This window comes from Chinchilla lanigera, unplaced genomic scaffold (assembly GCF_000276665.1).
Source record: "Chinchilla lanigera isolate Chin_1 unplaced genomic scaffold, ChiLan1.0 scaffold00172, whole genome shotgun sequence".
NCBI classification, from domain to species: Eukaryota; Metazoa; Chordata; class Mammalia; order Rodentia; family Chinchillidae; genus Chinchilla; species Chinchilla lanigera.
In genome coordinates, this window is record NW_004955573.1 from 601,123 (window position 1) to 621,046 (window position 19,924).

A 19,924-nucleotide genomic window follows, 5' to 3' on the forward strand; every position below is an offset into this window, starting at 1 on the left:
TCACAGAGCCCATATTCAAGGGGGAGGACCCAGACGAATCCCCTTTTTGAAGAGTGTTGAAGAATTTGGAGAACATGCTATAAAATTCTGCAAATTCTGAGGCTGGGGCTCAATCTACCATACTGGGCTGTTTGGCTGCATATGAATGTCCATATTCACAAAGCTTCCACATCTCATTTTTCATCTTTGAAGTACCCTTAGTGCGGGCGAGGTGGTGCAGGCCTGAAATCCCAGCACTTGGGTGGTGAAGGAAGGAGAAACCCCATGAGTTCAAGGCCAGCCTAGGATACATAGTGAGTTCAAGGCCACTCTGAACTATACAGCAAGACCCTGTCTCATAAAACAAAACAAAAAAAAAGTATCTTTAGCTTGGCTGGTATTTAAATACCTCAGGAATCTTTCCTTTCTTGGATTGTTAATGCCTTCCACATCTCCAGCTCAGTTTTTCCACTGTTTCCAGCTCTCCATGGAACTATTCTACTTGAACACAGGCCTAGGTCTCTGAGTGGATCAGCTGCCCCAGGGCACTGGCAGGCTTCCCTTCAAATAGGAAACTCCCACTTCAACTACAGCTTTTACCTGGGAGTAAGACTGGAGGAGAAGATGGGAGCAGTGGGAGGTAGGGAGAAACGGTTCTGGCTGGGTGAGCGGCCTGATGACTAAAGTCATCCCTCTTTTTGCACAGCAGGCTGGATGGCTGTTTCAGCCTGGAAGACCACAGTGGGAACCTATAATTGAAGAGGTGCCCAGGATGGGGACATATTGGAAATCGTATCTAAAAAGAGAAGCTGAAGGGATCCCTTGAGCTACAGAAGAAAACAGTGAAAGCCGAAAGAGACCCAGCAGTCTTCACACCTGTGGCTGCTTGTCAGACGGAAAGGGGCAGAGAGGTCCTGTACTGCTGCAAAAGGCAAAACAAGAACTACGGGGCAGGTCCCAGTTTCAAGGAGACGGGTCTCCGGAGGCAATTCTGTGGCAATCTTGGTGAGGGACGGCAACGGCGATGAGAACAGGCCAGAGACATGCTCTGAAGAACTGCGTGGGCAAAGCAAGGTTGAAGGCAGGGTTTAGGCTTTTGTCTGGCTTGGACATCCAGAATAACTTCTCAGTTTCTTAACTCTCAGTTATTTTGAGTCCATAAAATTCTAAATTATGACAAATGCCTTCGGGGTGAGAAGGTGAAACTACCCTGGGAACAATCAGGTGAGGCCTACCAACACACTGGGGCTGGTCTGGCCTCAACAGGTGTGACAGGCAGTTTTACGAGGTCTCTGCCCCACCTGCCAGTTACTTGTGCCACCTCCCTGCACCCCAACTCAAACCATCACCACTCCTTCAACTGCTCAGAGACAGCCAGTCTCTCCTTTCTGCCTCTGCCCCTCCCCTTTCTTACTGAGCAGTACATCCTGGAGATTCAACAGACAAAGGCCCCAGGGAAATCTAGGGCTAAGTGTCAGGCAGCCAAAGAACCTGACTTCCATCAGCACACAATCTCAAGCCACACCCGGAAAATGACTGATTCAAACATGTTTACTGAGCTACCACTTGGATTTGGAGACTGGGAAAGAAGTCCCAAACAGATGGGAAACTAGGGGCTCATTTAACCCAGGGAGCCAGTGCCCTTCTCCAATGTGGAGGCAAAGCAAGCTCCACTGGACTCCGAGCACAGCAGAAACAGACAGAGGGTCAGCATCACGGTGCATCAGGGAGGGCAGGGACTCTTGGTTTCGTTACACCACTGGAGAGGAAGGCAGGTTAGAACGGCAAAGCCACCTCCCCACTCCATGGTGGGAGCTGAGCCTGCAAGGAACTCTTCACTTTGCTGTTTCTTCCTCTTTTCCTTTTCCAAGAGGTCACGTCCTTGGGGGTGGGAAATGGTGGAGGGAGGGGCACAGGGTGCTGTTAGAAATCCTGTAATGAGAAGGAAGAAAGGAAGACAGTCACTGCAACAGACCAAAGGGCAGACAGAAGATTGCGCCCGCAGCCCATTCTAACTACCCCTGCTAAAGCTCCAGAGACGCCCAGAGGGCTGCCCCAGGGCTTTGGCCTTCCTGTCCACTTGGCAGGTTGCCCAGCGGCATTTCTAAGGACACACAACCCAGCTCCGCAAACACTCACCTCTATGTTTAGCTCTGTAGTATCCAATAGGTCCAGTCCGTTTTCACTGAGGGAAGAGTGACTACCATGATGCTGGAAGAAATGGGGTCACGTCAGCAACGTGTCTCTTCACTTTCTCCCACAAAAACAGCAGCACTGCTCCCAGTGCAGGTATGTAGGAACAAGCTGCAGGGGCTTCCCATCAGCCATTACACAAGCACCTGCTGTCTGAGCCTGCCAACTGAACTCCTTAAATACATTCAGTTTTGGAGCCAGAGAATGGGATTCTCCAAGGACTTTAGGATAGACTCTGAATAGAGGCCTTGCTTGCTGGTCTCTGGTATGAGGATGTCACTGTTTGAATTTTCCTCTGAGCACAAGGCCTCCATTCTCCTATTTTATTCTGTTCTTTCCCCTCCCCAAAGCAGAAAGAGAGGAGAAGGGTAAGAGGAAGACACATAGTTTGGTTTGGACTGAAATGTCTGTGTTACCCTTGAAGCCAGATGTTGAAATCCTAACCCTCAAAACGACAGGCAGTATTAGGAAATGGTACCTTTGGGAAGGGATTACGTCAGACAGTGGATCCCTCGTGAATATGATCAGTTCCTAAGAAGCCAGAGTGCTACCGTAGTCTTTTCTCCATGAGAGCAGGGGAGATGTCAGGCCGTGTGCAACCCACAGAGGGCGCACATCAGAACCTGACCATGTTCACTCTGACCTTAAGACTTCGGGGCTCCCTGGGTCTCCCTGGACTTCCAGCAAATATCTACTGCTTATAAGCCACCAACCTATTTATGTTACGGCAACAGGACCTAAGACACACCCCTCTGCAGTTTATAAGGTGCTGTACGTGGTAGTGTGCGTAAAAGCTCCATTGTAAAGATGAGCAAACAAAGAATGAGAAGGGGTAATGAGTTAATCTGATGTAGAACTGAGGACGTGCACTCAGGTCACCTCACTCCAAGCTCTGCACCCTCTCCCTACTACACTGGAGCATTCCTCCGGGGCAAGCAAGCAGCCCGGGAGTGAAGGAGACAGGAGGGAAGGAAGGGGCGTGGCTGTGCTGGGGAAACTACATGAATGCCCTGACAGCAAGGACGGTGGACCTTCCATGCCTGGCTCCAGGGCTCCTTCCAATTTAAATGAGGTTCAGAGTCACCAATACTTACTTCGTTGGAAAGGGAAAGTTTTTATAATCTTTTCTGGTATTTTTAATTTATTTTCCTTATTTCAAAAGTAAAGTCCAAGAAAAGTCCACAGCAACTCACAACCTTCCTCTTCTATGATTCTTTGAAAAGGTCCTCAGTAACGTTCAAAGCCAAAGGCATCACCAGGGCTGAGGGAATTCCTGTGCTTCTCCCACCTACCAGCTGCCAGCTCTAGAGCGAAGAGGGAATCTTAGATCCACACACCTTCTTTGTATCCCGCCATGCTTCACTTGATTCATCCAGACTTTCTAGCTCTTCTTCATCCTCTTCCATAAGGCTGAGTCTACAGATAATGGCAAAGAGCAGATGTTTCCCCATTCCTTAACGATTCCTGAGTTTCCCAGAGGCACCAGGAAAGAGAGGTGGGCAGGACATAAAGCAGGAAGTAAGTTTTAGGCTCCCACTCCTGCCTCAGTAGGAGCACCTTCCTGCATTCTAGGGCTTCAGATTACACTGCAGCAAGTGTTCTGGGGCTCAAATTAGTCCAAAAGAGGCTGGCAGAAAAGCACTGGGTAAGGTTAGAATCTCAGGAGGAGTGACAGACGGGAAGTTAAGATAGAAGATGATGAAGAAAAAGCTCACCGAGTCAGCTTGTTGTCCAGACCAGTCCCTGAAGGGTTGCGTGGAGTCTGGAAATACTGTGCACCTGAGAACCTTGGCCTCTGGGTACCTGAGAGGAGCCGGCTGTTGAAAAAGAAGCAGAATCAGTGACAAGGAATAAAAAAGTAAAGGATAAAAAGAAGAGGCATTAAAGAGAGAAAAGCTCAGAGTGTAAGGAGAAAGAGACATCATAAAGCTAAAAAAAATATAGACAAGCATTAGAGAAGAAAATAGGTAAGTATCAGAGAAGCACTGGAGGAAGTAGGTGTGCTTCAGGGAGAACGAAGAGAACCACCAAACCTAGGACCAGTCTCCCCTCAGCCTTACCTGTGCGTGAACTCTGATTCCAAGCCTTCTTCTTCTTTGGCTTCCCCCAGCACCCCCAGGGGCTGCTTGTTCTTCACAGCAGTGGAGGTGAGGGTGGGTGTGGGTGGGACACTGTTGAGCTGCAAGCTTTCTTCCTGACCTGCTCCCTGATGCTTGCTGGGACCTGAAAGGAGGTAGATGTGTAAGGCAGATTGACCAGGCACCTATCAACTCTATTTAATTTTTAAGGCCAGGATTTATTAAGGGAAAGTTAAGCAAAAGAGAATGGAAAACCTATATACCCTAATTCTGTTCTACCTCAAAAATGATCGGAGTTCTACTGAATGCACAGCCCCATGTACTACCATATAAGGCTTGCAGGAGTGTATCTGGACCTTGTTCAAGAACAACTCACTATACAGCTTAGAAAACAAGACAGAAAGAGACACTGAAGCATCCATCTCACAGACAAAAAGTAACAAGCAAAGATAAACGTGGAGAGGGAAGGATTCACTAAGATGGAAAGGTCTGAATCAAGCAAAGAGGACATCGGAGATCCTATCAATTCTAGAGTTCTGTAGTCAGAAAAAGCTTTAAAATACCAACAATTTGGGGGCTAGAGGCTACAGTGGATGGATGAACGATAGAGAGGAACAGAAAAATGGAAGACAGAACTTTCTAAAAGCCGAGAGAGACACAGAGACAGAGAGACAGAGAGATGCAATGTCATTGTAACTCTGGTGGGAAGGCTGAGTGGAGGACCTGCTGTCCTCTGCAGACTGGAAAAGGCAGAGGTAGACAATTCCAAAGATTATTACCTGAGGTTCTCTTTCTCTGAGAAATCCCAGAAGATGCTACTTTAAATGTAAAAATCAAGTGGATTAATATCTATCTATGTTAAATATTCATGCCTCCATCACCCTCCTTCTCCCAGGTATGTTTACAATAGAAGTCAACAACCCAAAAGTAAGTCACGACTGATTCATGCAAAGGGCTACAGAAAATGGGGGACCTGCACTCATGAGCTTGTACAAAGAGAGGACACCTGGGGCCCTCTCATGGATCCTTTTAACCTCCACTGTCTATTAATGGTGTAAGAGACCTGTCCTCCACCTTCACTGGCTTCCTCGACCTTCAGGTTCATGTCTGTAAATATGACCTATATTCTGCCAGCTCCCAGCCTTTAATTTTTCCCTGAGGTCTGGCTTCTGATTCTCAGTTGTCAGCCCAATATCTGCATATGGAAGAATGTGGGTAATATCAAAGCCCTGGCCTTACCCCATGACCTAACCTGCTCACGGCCTCCCCAGTTCAGACAATATCAACTTTATTCATTTAAATTTCTGGAGCTGGACTCCTCTCTCTTACACCCAATTTCCAATTTGTCAAGGAATTCTATTAGAGACACCTCAGAAATGCATCTAAAACCCAGCCGGCTATTCCACACCACCTCATCGTCATCCCTGGGCTGTGCACTCTCATCTGTTAGGGTGCCTCCACCAGCATCCTCACTGGCCTCCTGGCTCCTGTCCTTGCCCTTCTATGTCAGTTCTCAGCATAGGAGTCAGAGGGATCCTTGGTAGACACAGGCAGATCCTGTGACTCCTCTGCTCAAAATCTTCTGATGGCTTCCTGCTCCACTAAGAAATGCCTGAGTCTTTACTCTGCCTGAAATATTCTGGGCTCCTGTGACCTCTTTGGTCTCACATCCTTCATATGCTACACTCTAGCCATGATGGTCTCCTCGGCTGTTCTGGAGCATCCCTACTCATGTCACGGCCTTTGCACTGGCTCCTCCCTTCTGTTCTGACAGGCACCAGGCGTCCATTGTCAGACCTCTGTTTTACAATCAGTTGGGAGGCCATCAGACTGAGATGGCTCCAGTACTTTGGGTTCCTTCTTAAGCAATCCCAAACCCAATTCAGAGTTAATGTGCATAGTTTAGGAGAAACTTAAGCTTCACCACTCAGAAACCACTATTTAACCTCTAAATAGACTTTCTATTTAACCAATCAAGTATCTTCTTTGCCTTACTTCCGCAAGCACTTTACAGAAGTTTTCCCCTCAGGTCCCTTGGTGGATGGAGTCTCTAAACCGTTTCCTGTCTGGTGCTTACTCATGGATAAGTCACTGCTCAAATACAGTAAAATTTTAATGTGTCTAAATTCTCCTTTTGACATCTCCTTCAGGTTTTAACATTCACGCTCTCTGTAAGGCCTTTGCTGTCCCCTATCTTTATAAGCCTGAAACCTTTTCCCCCAGAATTCTTTTTCTCCTTCCTGCTTTTTTTGGTCATAGTATTTATCACTACTTGACACTCTGAAGATGTTTTGTCTTTGCTTACTGCTGAGTTCTCAGTGTTTGCTTAATGAATGAGAGATGCAATATTTTCAGTTTAATCTCACCTTTACAAATCCTCTGCCTCCCGCCACACAACTATGGTTTGGCCAACACATACTTTTTATGCTGCATGTGTTAATTCTGTTGGCCCTTGATGTTCATTCTTTCTCTATCCATCTTACATAAATCGTATTCATTTTTAAAGCTCCAGCTTAAATTCTTTCTTTACCTCCTTGGTAAAGCCTTCACAAATCAACTAAACTTAAAGTGGTACCTTCCTCCTCTGAATTCCACAGCATTCATTTGTACAAAGCTTGGGTAGTAATTTATTGGCAAGTTTTCACAACTTAGATTTTTCTCTAAATGTAGTTCTTCTCTTTCTAATTAGATGGAAAGCTGCTTAATATGTTCCTGCTAGTTTGAACCCCTGCTGGTATATGCATGACTGTACCATTGGGCAGCTCATACCACTGGTGGTACAAATGGACCAAACCACTTTTACTGGCCTTTTCCTAATAGAATTAATAAAAAGTTGCCCAACGAGACAGTCATGCATGTACCACTGGTGATTCACTCTGCTTGGCAATGAGACACAAATTATGGCCTGTCAAGAAGGTGTTAAGAAGCCTCCGTGATAACACACCAAACACATCATCTTGTACTTTGTAGGTCCTTAATAAATATTTATCTGTTACTTGACTAAAGCAGAGTTTCCTCGTGGTAGCAGATATAATTGTAGGTGGTGTACATAAGACATTTAAAATAAATCACACCCTATACAGAAATTAACTAAAAATGATTCACAGACCTAAATCTAAGAGCCAAAACTATAAAGAAGACCTCTAAGAAGAAAATGTAAGAGTATGCCTTTATGGTGTTTGGATAGGGCAGTTTCCTTAAGGAAGGACGACAAAGCACAAGCAACAAAAGAAAAGATAGGTAAGTTGGATTTCATTAAAATTAGTATCTTTGTGTTTCAAAAGATACTATCAACATTAATATCCACAAAATGTGAGAAAATTTTTACATGTGCTTGAACATGAGAAGAACACCATTAGTCATGACAGAAATGAAAATTTAAACCAAACACTTTAGTCACTAGGAGATGGATAAAATTTCAAAAGGCAGACATTAACAAGAACTAGTAAGGAACACTGGTCATGAAGTAGAGAATCTGGAGTTCACCAAACAATCCTGGTGCGACAGTTAAGTGGTATAAGCACTCTAGAAACAGTTTGGCAGTTCATCAAAAAGCTAAATGAAGGAGTTGCTACTGTATGACCCATCAATTCCTCTCCTAGGTATTTCAGTTCTCCCTTGAGAACTGAAAACAGATGTTCACCCCAAAACTTGCACATAAACCTTAATATCACCGTGTTTAACTGTCAGGAAATGGAAACAACTCAAGTGTCAATCAGTTGATGAATGGATAAAGTATGGTACAGTACAGCCATACAAAGGAATATATTCTGCTACAAAAATGAGGTACGCACTAAAACATGGATAAACCCTGAAAACATGCTGAGTAAAAGAAATGAGACACACAAAGCACCATTTACATGGTTCCATTTAGATACTGTGTCTAAAACAGGCAAATTCAGAGACAGGAAGATTAGTGATACCCACTGGGTTATATCCTAGAAATACATCCTACAATATCCTACCCACTAGGGCTGGGGGGATGAGGAGAATAAGAAGTGACTGCTAACAGGTAGTACACGCTTTCTTCTGTAGTGATGAAAAATGTTCTAAAAGTAGGTAGTGGTAATGGCTGCACAGCTTAGTAAATATACTAGAAACCATTAATGTATATACTTCAAAAGGGTAACTGTATGGTATGTGAATTATATCTCAATAAACCTATAACATTTAAAAAGTCCTATTTTAAAATACATAGTAGAAAACAATACATCAAACTAGTTTCTAGGATATTATCACTTAACATGACACTATGTTTAAAAAAAATCAAAGAAAAACTATGTAAATTTTAAGGCAGGTGGTAATCAGAAGGCTAAAAAAAAAAATCACAGGTGGTGCAAAAAATCTTGAAAATAATGGAACACAAGGTGTGTGTAGGGGACTTCAAATTACAGATTGGTTAATTCAATTTTGGTTCTATTGTAGTTTATTTCATTTTTCATATAGGTTTGCTATATTTAGTTAGCGAGCTAAACCTTGAAGCAAAGTATTATTAATTCTAGTAGATGCTTAATGAAATATTTGACAGAAAGAAGTTGGATTCAGATCAAAGATTATCTCTTTCGGACCCAAGCAGTGGCGACCAGGCCCACCATGCCAAGCATGCTGATGCCGACCCCCAGCCATCTACCTTCAATGCGCCTCCTCTTGGAGTGAGAGTGGCCCTGAGGACTGGCCTCTGCTGTGCTCTCCACAGGGGTGAGAGAGCGGCGGTAGGTAGTGACTGGACCCCAGGGACAGCCAGGTGTTTGGGGGACACGCTGCAGACACTTTTCCAGGTAGGACAATCTAAGGGAGGGATGGAGTAGAGAGGCTGAAGTGGCCACCAGATTCCCCCTCACGCCCTTCTATAATCCATACCTCTACTCATCCACAAACTTACAGCAGCTGCTTGTCTTGTTGGAAAAGGCGGGGAGAGAACTCTGAAAGGAGCTCCAAGAACACCAGATTTGGGGGCACATCGGAGGAGCCAGCTGGAGAAAGCTCAGACAAGGAGAACTTGATGCCTTCCCTTAGTTGGGCAGAATCATTTTAGGAAAACAGTCCCTTCTTCCTTCCGCCTTCCCTCCCAGGGCTGGAATATCCTGTTCACGCATATCTTTCTGTTCCCCATGTTCTCTGACAACACACCCTCCAACTTAACTGTTACTTCTTTTCATATTACGGCCCCCTTCACGACCTCATACCCCGCCCTCCCTGAACCCAGCCCCCAACCGCTGCTTCCTCACTTGTGCAGCTTGACCATGATGTCACGGTTCTGCAGTTGCTGGGGTCCAAAGCTCAAGGCAAACCTCCGGGCTAGGTCCCTCATCTCCATGAAGGCTGGCAGTTCACTTAGACCCTGAGGTCCCCGCTCCTGAAGCAATTCTGTGTATAGCTGTGTCCAGGAGATGTGGAAAGTTTGGGGAAGGGAGGAACAGGCACACTAGAGAAGCACAGCATCCCCTTCTCTACTCAGAAATTCCAGAGGGCTTGGAATGCCATTTATTTTGTATCTTTCCTCCCAGGACACTGCCCTAACCCTGGAGCCCCTGTAGTACTGGCAGCCTTTAGTCCTGCTCTATAAAAACAAACACATCTGTAGTGACTAAAGAGGCTGCCGGGGAACAAATCACCGTCACTTCATTGTTGATGCTCCCAGGTCTTAACTCAGGGCTGATTTCTACAGGGTAGGGCAAAAACTTCCCTTTTAGAAACAGACTTTCTAGGGGTCACTGAGGTACAAAGAAGCCTGTCAAATAAAATAAAGAGTCAAAACAATAAAGATTTTGCTCCAAAGAATCTTACATCCTAAGAGCTGAAGGCAAAAATGTGGGGATAATCTGGAGGGTCCTGACAGGCTCAAGGCCCTCTGGGCACAAGCGAGTACCTGCTTGAGACTCAGCAGCAGGATTCTGGAACAATGGCTTCGGTCAATCTGCCTTGCTCTGGTCAGTGTTTCCTTGATAATGTCACCATAGTCATTATAGAACTGAGGGAGAGAAATGGAAAAGGTACTGGTTGACTGTAAGAAACGATTTTGATTTTTCTTTTATATCCCTAATCGTGCCTCCTTCCCAAAGAGCCTGGGGCAGGAAAATGTGAATCTAAGCATTAAATAACTCAGACTAGACCTTACCTTTAACCAATAGGTGCAGAGCCCCAAAGAAATCACTTTAGATTACAAATACACAAAAGAAACTCTTCCTGACCCCAATTCTTAGAGGAGTGCCAGTGTCTACTCTCAGCCGGCACTGAAGTCTGTGCACTTTTCCCCATCAAAAGGAAGCTCCATGGAGCAGAGACTGTGTTCTGTTCACTATGTCCCCTGTGCCTAGAATGCTGGGTACACAGCAGCTCACTAATGGAAATGAGTCCAGTCATGGGTTAGGACTGAGCTACTCACTATGTGTCCTGTGAAGACTGGGCTCTCCCTCCATTGTTTTTTTTTTTTTTCCCTTCTTATATTATTCCAGTCTGTAGACTGGGTTTGAAGAAAAACCAATTTTCAGGTAGGAAGAATAATCTATTTTCCCTCCAGTGAATGCAAATTTCTTAATAGCTTGTTCTCTATATTTACTATAAAGTCTCTTTCCCTTGTCCCTTTATTCTAAACTCCTACTACCATTCCCTCCTCCTTCTACTTTAAGCCTGATCCCATAAGACCTATCCCACTTCCTTTCTAAAATGTTGTGTTTGAGCTCAAGGCTGTGCTCTGCTTGGTTCCCTCTCCTTTGTGTCTGCAGGGCCTCATACAGTACCTTGTTGTAGTGTTTGAAAACATCCGAGGCTGCATCCAGCTCCAGGATCCCATAGAGCAACAGCTTGCAGAACCCAGCCAGCAGGCGGCGCCGCTGGTGCAGCTGCTCTATCTGCATATGATCATCTTGGGTCTGACCTGGGCCATAAGGGCAGAATGCAAACACAGGCTTAGGCCTCTGGCCTAAATTCTTGAGCCAGACCCAGTCCCAAGCCCTCCCTATGCCACAGGCTTAGAGTCCCAGTACCACTGCCCAGGTCTCCAGACTGCAGAAAGACGTGGTCCATGAGGAAGCTGGCTAACTCAGATTGGAGCGTAGCTTCTGGCAAAAAGATGAGGGGCCTAAGGAAATCTCGTCCCCCTGCTATCATCTGAGGGCTGAAGATGAGAAGCAGATCACTCAATAAAATAAAAGCCTGTTAGGGGGAGAAAAACCAGGATGATTAAAGCAAAAGAGAGTATTTGCTAAGAATAGAATTGCACAGCTAATTTCCCTGTAGAACAAGGCATCCTCAGACCTCAGACCCGCTTCTTGCTCCCTCTTGAAACAATGCTCACCTGCTCCTGGATCACTAGATCTACATCAGAGAGACAGTTCTGGCAGAGTTCACAGACCGCCACCATCCTGTCCTTCAGACTCAACAACTGCTTCTGTGGAAACAGCGGCTTGTAGGGGGAATGAAGACATTGGCTCCTCCTTCCTCATCCCTTCCTTAGACCCATACTCACCTGGGAACCACCTGACCTTGAAATGTGAGTTAGTGTCCAGAGAACGGAGAAATAGACAAGAGTCAAGGCTGGCAGGATCACCTGTACCCATAAAATACCAGAAAAACAAGATTTGAGTGAGTAAAACGAGGGGTAGGCAGTGAGAGAGAATGAAAGAGCAGACACAGAGGAGAGGGAGAGAGAGGCTGACACATCCACAGCTGCATCTACCCATACAATAGCGAAGAAGAGAGAAAATGAGACTGGGGAAACCCAATTCCTTTTCTGGCAGAAAAGAACTGACATTTTGGACAATCTTCAGAGGCTTCTATCCTAACGTACTCAGCCTCCTAGAACCCTTCAATATCCTTTTTGTCTCTAAGGAAACCCAAGAATGATGTTTTCAGGCACTAAAACATGGTCTGCCTCCCAAGAGAGAAGTGGAAAGAATGACCCCACCTGATCATCGTCCGTGTATCTACTCCACACCCAGGGAACTGCGCCTGCCTCAGAGAGATGGGCATCTGGGACCCAGGCCCTTAAGAACACCTCTCCTGCCTCCACATCTCCACCCAGCCTGTCTACCTGCCTGGTGAGGAACCTCGCCCGTATCCACAGCCTTCCGAAGGAGACGGTAACATGGGTCATAGAGCTCCCAACGAGTCAGATCATGAGCGCTTTGGGAGGAAAGGGAAACATTATATTGGAAGAGAACCAAGGAAATCAACTCCACAGACACCAGGGGAAATAGGCAAGGGAGGAAGAGGGAGAGGCTCACTTGTAAAAGGCGGAGAGACGCTTCAGAGTAGCTGCCAGACTGTACGCCTCATCCTCATCTATGAAGGATGACTGAGGAAGGAAGAAGGCCCACAGTAGGACTGTTTCACAAGTGCACTGACCCATGCTTCCCGTGGCCCTCTCCCACTCTTGCCTGTGGTGTCCCACCATGTGTCCCAACTCCTACCTGCAGCAGTTCCTCAAGTTCCTGCTGGAAGCGGTCGGTCAATAGGTCCACTAGTTGGCTGCGAGCGAAGTCCACCCGGGTGAAGAAAGTGAACTCAGGCTTACAGAGAAGATAAAGGGCTTGTGCACCAGCCTCAAGCACTGGGGGCTCTGTGTGCTTCACCACCACGTCTTGGAGTTGCTGCAAGAGCAACTCCAGGTGCTGAGAGAGAAAGAGGAGGCAGAAGATGGTGGGTAGGTGAGAAACAGAGCAGCAAACTTCAAGGATATGATGCCTATGAGAGGAAGGGCTTTTCAATTCTTCTGGAGCCCAGGGTCTAGTAAAGAAGCAGACACTGGAAGACCCCTTGGCCCTCACAGGGGAGCAGTGAGATATAAAAGAATAGGTCTCCCTGCCTCACCTTCTCCAGGCGCCTAGTGCAGTAGATGCTCAGGTCAAAGTAGTTGAGGAGCTGCAGCAGGGGAGCAACCTTCTCTGCATCAGCTGAGAACTGTGGTGATGGAGAGGGAGCCTTATTTATTAGCAAACAGGCTGATAATTCTTCCCATTAGGAGACCACTTCCTTTCACCAACTCGCCCTAGAACCCCTCTTGCTCTACCTTGGCCAGGAGCTGGGGCAGCAGGGGGATGAGGTGCTCAGTTAGCTTCACTTTGTCATCAGCTTGGACCTTGCGTTCTTTAGCAGATAGGCCCTGGAATTAGTCACTTGGGGGTCAGGGATAGTGGGGAGAAATATTGGGTCTGGTGGTTGCATCTGTGTGTCCCTCCTCCCCATGATCTCTGCCCAGGAAGGAAATAGAATTCAGCAGTTCCTTTCATGTTTCTTTTTATGGAGATGGAATTCTCTAAGAGGGAGGTAGAATGCCCTAACTCAGGACCTAAGGATAAGAATGGACATTACATGGCTTCAGTACTGCTAATCTACCCAACCTGCCCTTCATGTCGTACCTTCCTCCCACTGATGCGCCCCACAGGCGGGTGACCCTCCACAGCTTGCCGGGCACTGGACACGAGGATTTCTATCAGCGTGTTCTCCTGCACATCACTTAGGTCTAGGTTGGCAGGAGGAATAAAGACAGCGTCACAGATCAGTCACTTTCTTTCTTGGAAGAAAGTCACTTTCCAAGTCCCCTTCTGTCCTAGGCCACCCCTCTGCTTTTCACAGATCTCCTAATTTCACAGTAGAAGGTGCAAGATCCCCATCCATGGCTGCCATATGATACGCACTCTGGTCCTTCTCCAGCAGCAGGCTTGTGAGACTCTCCCAGTCCTTTAGATGAGGCCCTGCACAGTCCCACAGGCTGTCTACTAAGTAAGCAGCATGGTCATGGAGCTGTGGAGAAGGCACTGGGTGAGTTAATGATGCCACATCAAACTGCTGCAGAACTGGAAAGCTGGTGAAGAAGGACTGCAAGTTTGAGCCTGGCCTACCCAACTCAGCAATTAACAAGACCCTGTCTCAGAAAAAGGACTGGGAATGTAGTTCAGTGCAAAGTCCCTGGGTTCAATCCCCAGTACCACCAAAAGAAAACCCCCACAAAATAAAAAACCCTCCTCCAGGAGGAAGTGGTTGCTGATAAACATCACTTTCTTCCCATAGTGCCCACCCTTCCTTCTCTACTAAGAGGTTTTATGCACAACAGCTAGACATCCCCTGCACATGTCACCTCACTCTCCATAAAGAAGTACAGAAGAAGGTGGAAGAAAGTCTTCTGGGCATGTGGACTCCGGTGTCGTTCTCTGCCACCCCTTGCTCTCATCTCAAACTCAGGGTAGAAGAGCCTGGTGGGATAGACACAAGGAAGGAGCACAGAGCAGGAGGAAGTAGGGAAGGCCAAACCACCATGGAGGGAAGCAAGGGACCAAGGAGCAGACAAAGGGGGAAAAGTGCAGAATGGAGGAAAGCCCAAGGGGCTAAGAGGAAAGAGGACACCCAGAGAGACTTTAATAGGTTTTAGGAGTCCTAGGCAAAGCAGCAGTGGATGAGAAAAAAAGAGAAAGAAGGATATAAAAGAGATGCACAAGAAGCCCCACTCACTTCCAGTACAGAAATTCCCCTGCAGCAGCAGCCAGGGCACGATGAGAAGCATACACAACAGGGTAGATGCTCTCACAGTCTGCACTGGTCAGCACGCCTTCCATGTTTCTGCCAAGAAAAAAGGAGGAAGAGCAGGTGGGTGCAGATGCTGTCCTTCAGAGCAATCAGGGTTTGCAGCTAAAACAAGGCTATGACTCACAGAGAACTTTTTTAATGAAGAGTAGAAGACAGGAGTGTGAAGAGTTAGAGAAGACAAGAAAGCTTCCCCCTTGAGATTACTCAGGCATAATCTCTGCCTTTCAACCTGCACATAAGAAAGAGTCAATTCATGACAGTTGGGGACAGGACTCTGAAGGATCTTGCCTAATGTTGTAAGTCTGAGGTGCTGCCTCCCCACTTGCCAGAACTCACTTCAGGATCAGGATGAGCAACCTGACGGCCTCCACTGCTACATCGTACTCTCTGTCCATGACCATGGAAACCATCCGCTCCTGTCAGAAGGAGAGCACCATTCTGTATCTCACTGAGCCCGTTGCAAAACATCGTATTCTTTTACAATTTGAGAGACTCCAAAGAGAGGATGCAGGAACAGCCCAACAAAAGAAAGAAATGCAGTGGGGACAGGGGAACCACAAAGCAAGGGGCCAAGGGCAGGAGCACTGTCCCCATCACACCTTGAAGCGGCTGGTGAACAGCTCCAGGCGAGCAGTCAGCCCCTGGTTGCTGTACAGCCTTTGCAGAGCTTTCAGGCAGGTCAGACGGACATCCCGGTTCTGTCAAGGAGGAACAAAGAGGAGAAGGGAACATGACCGACCACTCTTCTCACTGAGCCTCTATATACCCCTTACAGACTTCTCATTCTAGGCCCAGTGCTCTCAACACGGAAAACTTCTGAGCTGGAACAGACCATAAACAGCGGCCCTCTTACTCAAAACACAAACGAAATCACAGAAGAATTGAGCAAGCAAGAGAAAAAGAACCTCTGGCTACCAGTCTAGTATTTGTGTTATCACCAACCCGGCAATGATTTTCTTCGTTTTTCATAGGGAGTGTTTCTCCCTGTTACTCAGCTTTGAAGGCATTTCACCTCCTGTACATGTCTCTCTTCTACCTTATCCTACCATCCCCAGTACTGGCAGAGTTTCAAGGTTCATGCCTTGATGACTTGATCATTGTTCACTGCGTGAAATGTCTAAGTGGCAGGACCAGGAAAAGCTGAAGTGTCCTGGAGCAGAGATGATGAGAGGAACAGGGAAAGAGACTGACTTGGCTCTCACCTTATCATGCAGGGTCCAGCCAATATATTTTAAATAGCTGTCAGTGAGGAAAGAGGTACTGTAGCTTTGCATCCAACACCCGATCTCCTCAATGCAGATAGCACGGATTTCAGGAAGGATGTCCCTAGACAGAGACATAAACTATAAGTTTCCAAATTCATTCCCATCCTTCTAGATAGTCCTCTTTCCCAAAAGAATTTTTTCTGTATAACTTTTTATTAACATATTAAATGTACAAATTAATGGATAATGTGCACTGAGGAGTTTTTAAATGTGATTCTGGGGATTAAATCCAGCACCTTCACTAAGTTATAACTTCAGTACTTTTTTATTTTGCATTTTGAGGTAGGGTTTCACTAAGTTGCTAAGCCTATCTCAGCCTTCCACAGTGTTGAGGTTACAGGTTTACACCATGTCTCCTTAGAACTCTTTTCTTGATGGATATCAGCTACAATGACTTCCAGTTTTTCTTCCCAATGTAAACACAGTATATATATACAAGTAAACATTTTGAGTTGAACCAGCCCTGTACAATCTTGTCTTTCATACCCCTTATAAAACACTGACTTTGAAAGTTCATTTAACTGTTGACTGAAGTATGTTTTAATTTCACTTCAAGAAAAGATTAAATCAGTCACAAGACTGCAAAAGGCAGAAGCTGAAATCTAACTAATAGTGAAAAACTACTACAAATTCTTTCTGTTAAAGTTAATTCCACTTTTTTTTTGAGACAGTCTTGCTATGTAGCCTTGGCTGGCCTTGAAATCACGGAGATCTTCCTGCCTCAGCCTAAACAGTGCTGGGATTACAGGTATACACCACCATGCCCAGCCTAATTCTATCAGTTTTTAAAACAGTATAAAACTCTTTTGCCCTTAGCACAGTGAAACAAGCTGGGTTAGGAAAAGGTTTGCTAAACCACTCCTCAGAAAAGCTACTCTGTTTCTGTCCTTTCAACTCTCCAAATCCAGAAAGATGAAGGACAGGGTCAGCTAGATCCTGGGAAAAACTGGAGCAGGAGTACACTCAGAAATGCCTTAAACTCTCGTTTTCTCTCCCAGAAGAGCGTACAAGGCCCTTCGCAGGTGAGGATAAATGAAACCTTAATGTGAATCACTCATTGTTAAGAGTTTTTTCTCCAGCTACATTAGTTCTAGGACTAACCAAATAAATCAGGGTCATAGGAAGGGCCTTGTCATGTCTAGAGACTCCACAACCAAGGAGAAGCTGCTCCAGTGGGAGGAGCTTATTACCTCACCTGTACCGATGGACAAAGACACCCCTGAAGATGGCATTCATCATTCCCTCAATTTCCTCTTGATGCTCCTGGAGCTGAAGGACAGGGAAGAACAAATCAATCTCCCTTGTACTCTATCAGCATAAGTCACAAAAGATATAGAAAAGTACTACTTTTATCTTGTTACAGGACATAGTGTGAACTCCCAAATCCTATGTTCCTTTTTAAATTTTATTCTAAAAGAAGTGGTATAGTCAACTAATGTCTCAGAGATTTATTTTAGTTTGGTAAAAATAATATCCCTGTGTGTGTGTGTGGTTATTCTTGCTATTCAGAAGCCCTGACAGTATAAATGTTTTTGACTAATGGTAATAAAAAAAAGAAATTTTTAATAAATGTGGTTTGATAGAAGTGGCAGAACCAGCTAAAAGAAAAAAAGCAAGAATTTATACACATGGGTCTCTCCTGGGCTATTTTTATACCCCACAGGACATTCTGCAATATCTGAAAATATTTTTGATTGTCATAACTAGAGTAGGTAGCAGGGTACTGCTGGCTCCAGCAGAGGTAACAAATGCTGCTAAACATTCTACAAGGGCAACTGTGTCAACACTGCCATTGCTAGGAAACACTGGATTAGATGGATGATATCAAAGAAGCAGAATTATAAGGAGAAAAAGAACTTCTTTAAGACAACAGGCTCAATATCTTTAATAAATCAATACGCTGGAGGGAAATAAAGGGGAGGTAGATATTCTATATAAGATTAAAAGAGGCCAGATGTGGTGGTGCACACTTGTAATACTAGCACTCGGAAGGCTGAGGCAGGAGGGTCAGTACAAGTTCAAGGCTAGCGTTGGCTACATAGTTGGTTCAAAGTTAGCCTGAACCTCGTAGTGGGACCCTGTCTTAAAAAAAAAAAGATTAAAAGAAGCTTAAGAAATACAACCACCGAATGCAATGAACAATCCTTACTAAGATTCTGGTTGAAATTAAAAGACATAAAAGGTATCTGGGAGATAAAAGGGGAAATTTAAGTATGAATTGGAATTAAAAATATTAAGGAATTGTTACTTTTTGGTATGAAAATGGTACTGAAATTATGTAGGAATAATTAGTTTTTAGAGGACACATTTAAGTATTTAAGATTGAAGGATCAGAGTCCATAATTTACCATAAAGAAGCATTAAAAAAACCAGTAAAAATATCAGTTATTAAAACTAGATGTATATATAGTAATCAGCATACCAAGTATCTCCGCTTTTCTAATGTCTGAAATGTTTCACAATGAAGAAAAAGGAAGGAAAGAAAGAGGGAAACTGGATGATCAGTACCAAATTCTACAGAAGTCCAGAAAAGGGAGATGGAGGAAAAGATAGTACTTAGAAAGCAACTGGTTTGAAAAGTCAGTTCTTAAAGGGGATAGAAACCAGGTAGAAAAAGGATTCAGCTGGATATTAAGTGAGTATTACCCTAAAAGGAAAGATTTAGGAGTAGGTCACAGAGAAGCAGGATGAAGGAAGATGGAAGTATGATAATCATTCAAAAGCCCAGAGAAGGGGCTTGGGATTTAGCTCAGCGGCAAAAGCGCCTGCCTGGCAAGCGCAAGGTTGTGAGTTCGGTTCCTGGTACCGGAGAAAAACCAAAAAGAAAAAAAAAAAAAAAGCATAGAGAAGACAAAAAGAACTGTACTAGTGTACACTAGTCCCTCTTTATCCACAGAGGATCACAGAGGATATATTCCAATATACCCCCACCTCCACTCTCACAGTAGATGTCTAAATACCGCACATAATACCGAAGCTTATATATATATACATAGAAGTTGAGTATCTCTTATCTGGATTTGGGAGCAGAAATACTTCAGAATTTTTCAGACTTTGGAACATACTTTACTGATTGAGCAAACAAAATCTGGAAGTCCAAAATCTAAAAAAATTCCAAAATACAAAAAATTTTGAGTGTTATACTGGTGCTCAAAAAGTTTTGGATTTTAGAGCACTTCTAAATTCATATTTTTGGATTAGCAACCTGCCCTATGTTAGAAATTAGGTGCAGTAAGAGCTTAACAATATAGAACAATTATAACAATATACTTATGTTAATGTGGTTTCTCTCTCGAAATATTTTACTAAACAGTACATATTTCTGCAGCCTGGTTGACCATGACTAACTGAAACTACAGAAAGCAAGTTCACAGGTAACAGTGAATTAATACAGGGAACTGTGAATTAATATACACAGGCCTTTAAGATCATCCTGAGTGAAAAATAGCAAAACAAAATGAAGGAATAGAAAGTTTCCTTCTGTAATGTATAGGATGGAAAAGATCTTCTATGAGAGCTAGAGAAACAGCCTACTGGCACAGTTAGACATGGTGTGTCCTGGCAACTTCATAGCCAGGGAGCCTCAGATACTAACAGAAAGTGGGGAGGGAACTTCAGAGTTCTATTCATGATAGACATATCTGTTTAAAGTTTAATCAGTATAAAAGATTCTCCTAAGGCTTATGTCTTCCAGGGTCTTTAAGTTTAAAGGGAAACAAAGCAAATACCTACTATGTGCCAGACTAAGCAACTTCTCAACATCTCATTTAAATTCAAAAAATGTGGACTTACACTTTTTAAAGAAAAAGAAAACGGAAGCTTTGAGAAGTTGCTTTAAGATCATGGAGCTAGTTGCTGGCTAACTGGAACAGAACTCATACCAAG

At 44.7% G+C, this 19,924-nt stretch overlaps 1 protein-coding gene across 6 annotated transcripts in view; it reads right to left on the reverse strand.

Annotated features, from left to right (window-relative positions):
• Positions 1 to 1,512: 1,512 nt before the first annotated feature.
• Positions 1,513 to 19,924, reverse strand: part of Stag3 (stromal antigen 3) — a 29,141-nt gene continuing 10,729 nt past the window's right edge. For 4 of the 6 annotated variants that reach the window (XM_013509485.1, XM_013509484.1, XM_013509486.1 and 1 more), the window contains exons 9-34: positions 17,235 to 17,308; positions 15,977 to 16,100; positions 15,374 to 15,472; positions 15,111 to 15,190; positions 14,700 to 14,807; positions 14,329 to 14,443; positions 13,889 to 13,994; positions 13,610 to 13,713; positions 13,261 to 13,353; positions 13,062 to 13,151; positions 12,662 to 12,862; positions 12,476 to 12,546; positions 12,287 to 12,374; positions 11,719 to 11,799; positions 11,548 to 11,640; positions 11,237 to 11,405; positions 10,991 to 11,127; positions 10,120 to 10,221; positions 9,479 to 9,627; positions 9,133 to 9,261; positions 8,881 to 9,038; positions 4,233 to 4,395; positions 3,888 to 3,989; positions 3,510 to 3,588; positions 2,119 to 2,190; positions 1,513 to 1,911 (exon numbers count right to left, since the gene is read on the reverse strand). In XM_013509485.1, the coding sequence (XP_013364939.1) occupies positions 1,903 to 1,911; positions 2,119 to 2,190; positions 3,510 to 3,588; positions 3,888 to 3,989; positions 4,233 to 4,395; positions 8,881 to 9,038; positions 9,133 to 9,261; positions 9,479 to 9,627; positions 10,120 to 10,221; positions 10,991 to 11,127; positions 11,237 to 11,405; positions 11,548 to 11,640; positions 11,719 to 11,799; positions 12,287 to 12,374; positions 12,476 to 12,546; positions 12,662 to 12,862; positions 13,062 to 13,151; positions 13,261 to 13,353; positions 13,610 to 13,713; positions 13,889 to 13,994; positions 14,329 to 14,443; positions 14,700 to 14,807; positions 15,111 to 15,190; positions 15,374 to 15,472; positions 15,977 to 16,100; positions 17,235 to 17,308 (2,796 nt within the window). In that variant the 3' untranslated portion in view covers positions 1,513 to 1,902. The remainder of the gene's footprint in view (positions 1,912 to 2,118; positions 2,191 to 3,509; positions 3,589 to 3,887; positions 3,990 to 4,232; positions 4,396 to 8,880; positions 9,039 to 9,132; positions 9,262 to 9,478; positions 9,628 to 10,119; positions 10,222 to 10,990; positions 11,128 to 11,236; positions 11,406 to 11,547; positions 11,641 to 11,718; positions 11,800 to 12,286; positions 12,375 to 12,475; positions 12,547 to 12,661; positions 12,863 to 13,061; positions 13,152 to 13,260; positions 13,354 to 13,609; positions 13,714 to 13,888; positions 13,995 to 14,328; positions 14,444 to 14,699; positions 14,808 to 15,110; positions 15,191 to 15,373; positions 15,473 to 15,976; positions 16,101 to 17,234; positions 17,309 to 19,924) is intronic. The other 2 variants (XM_013509488.1, XM_013509489.1) reach the window with 2 other exon arrangements.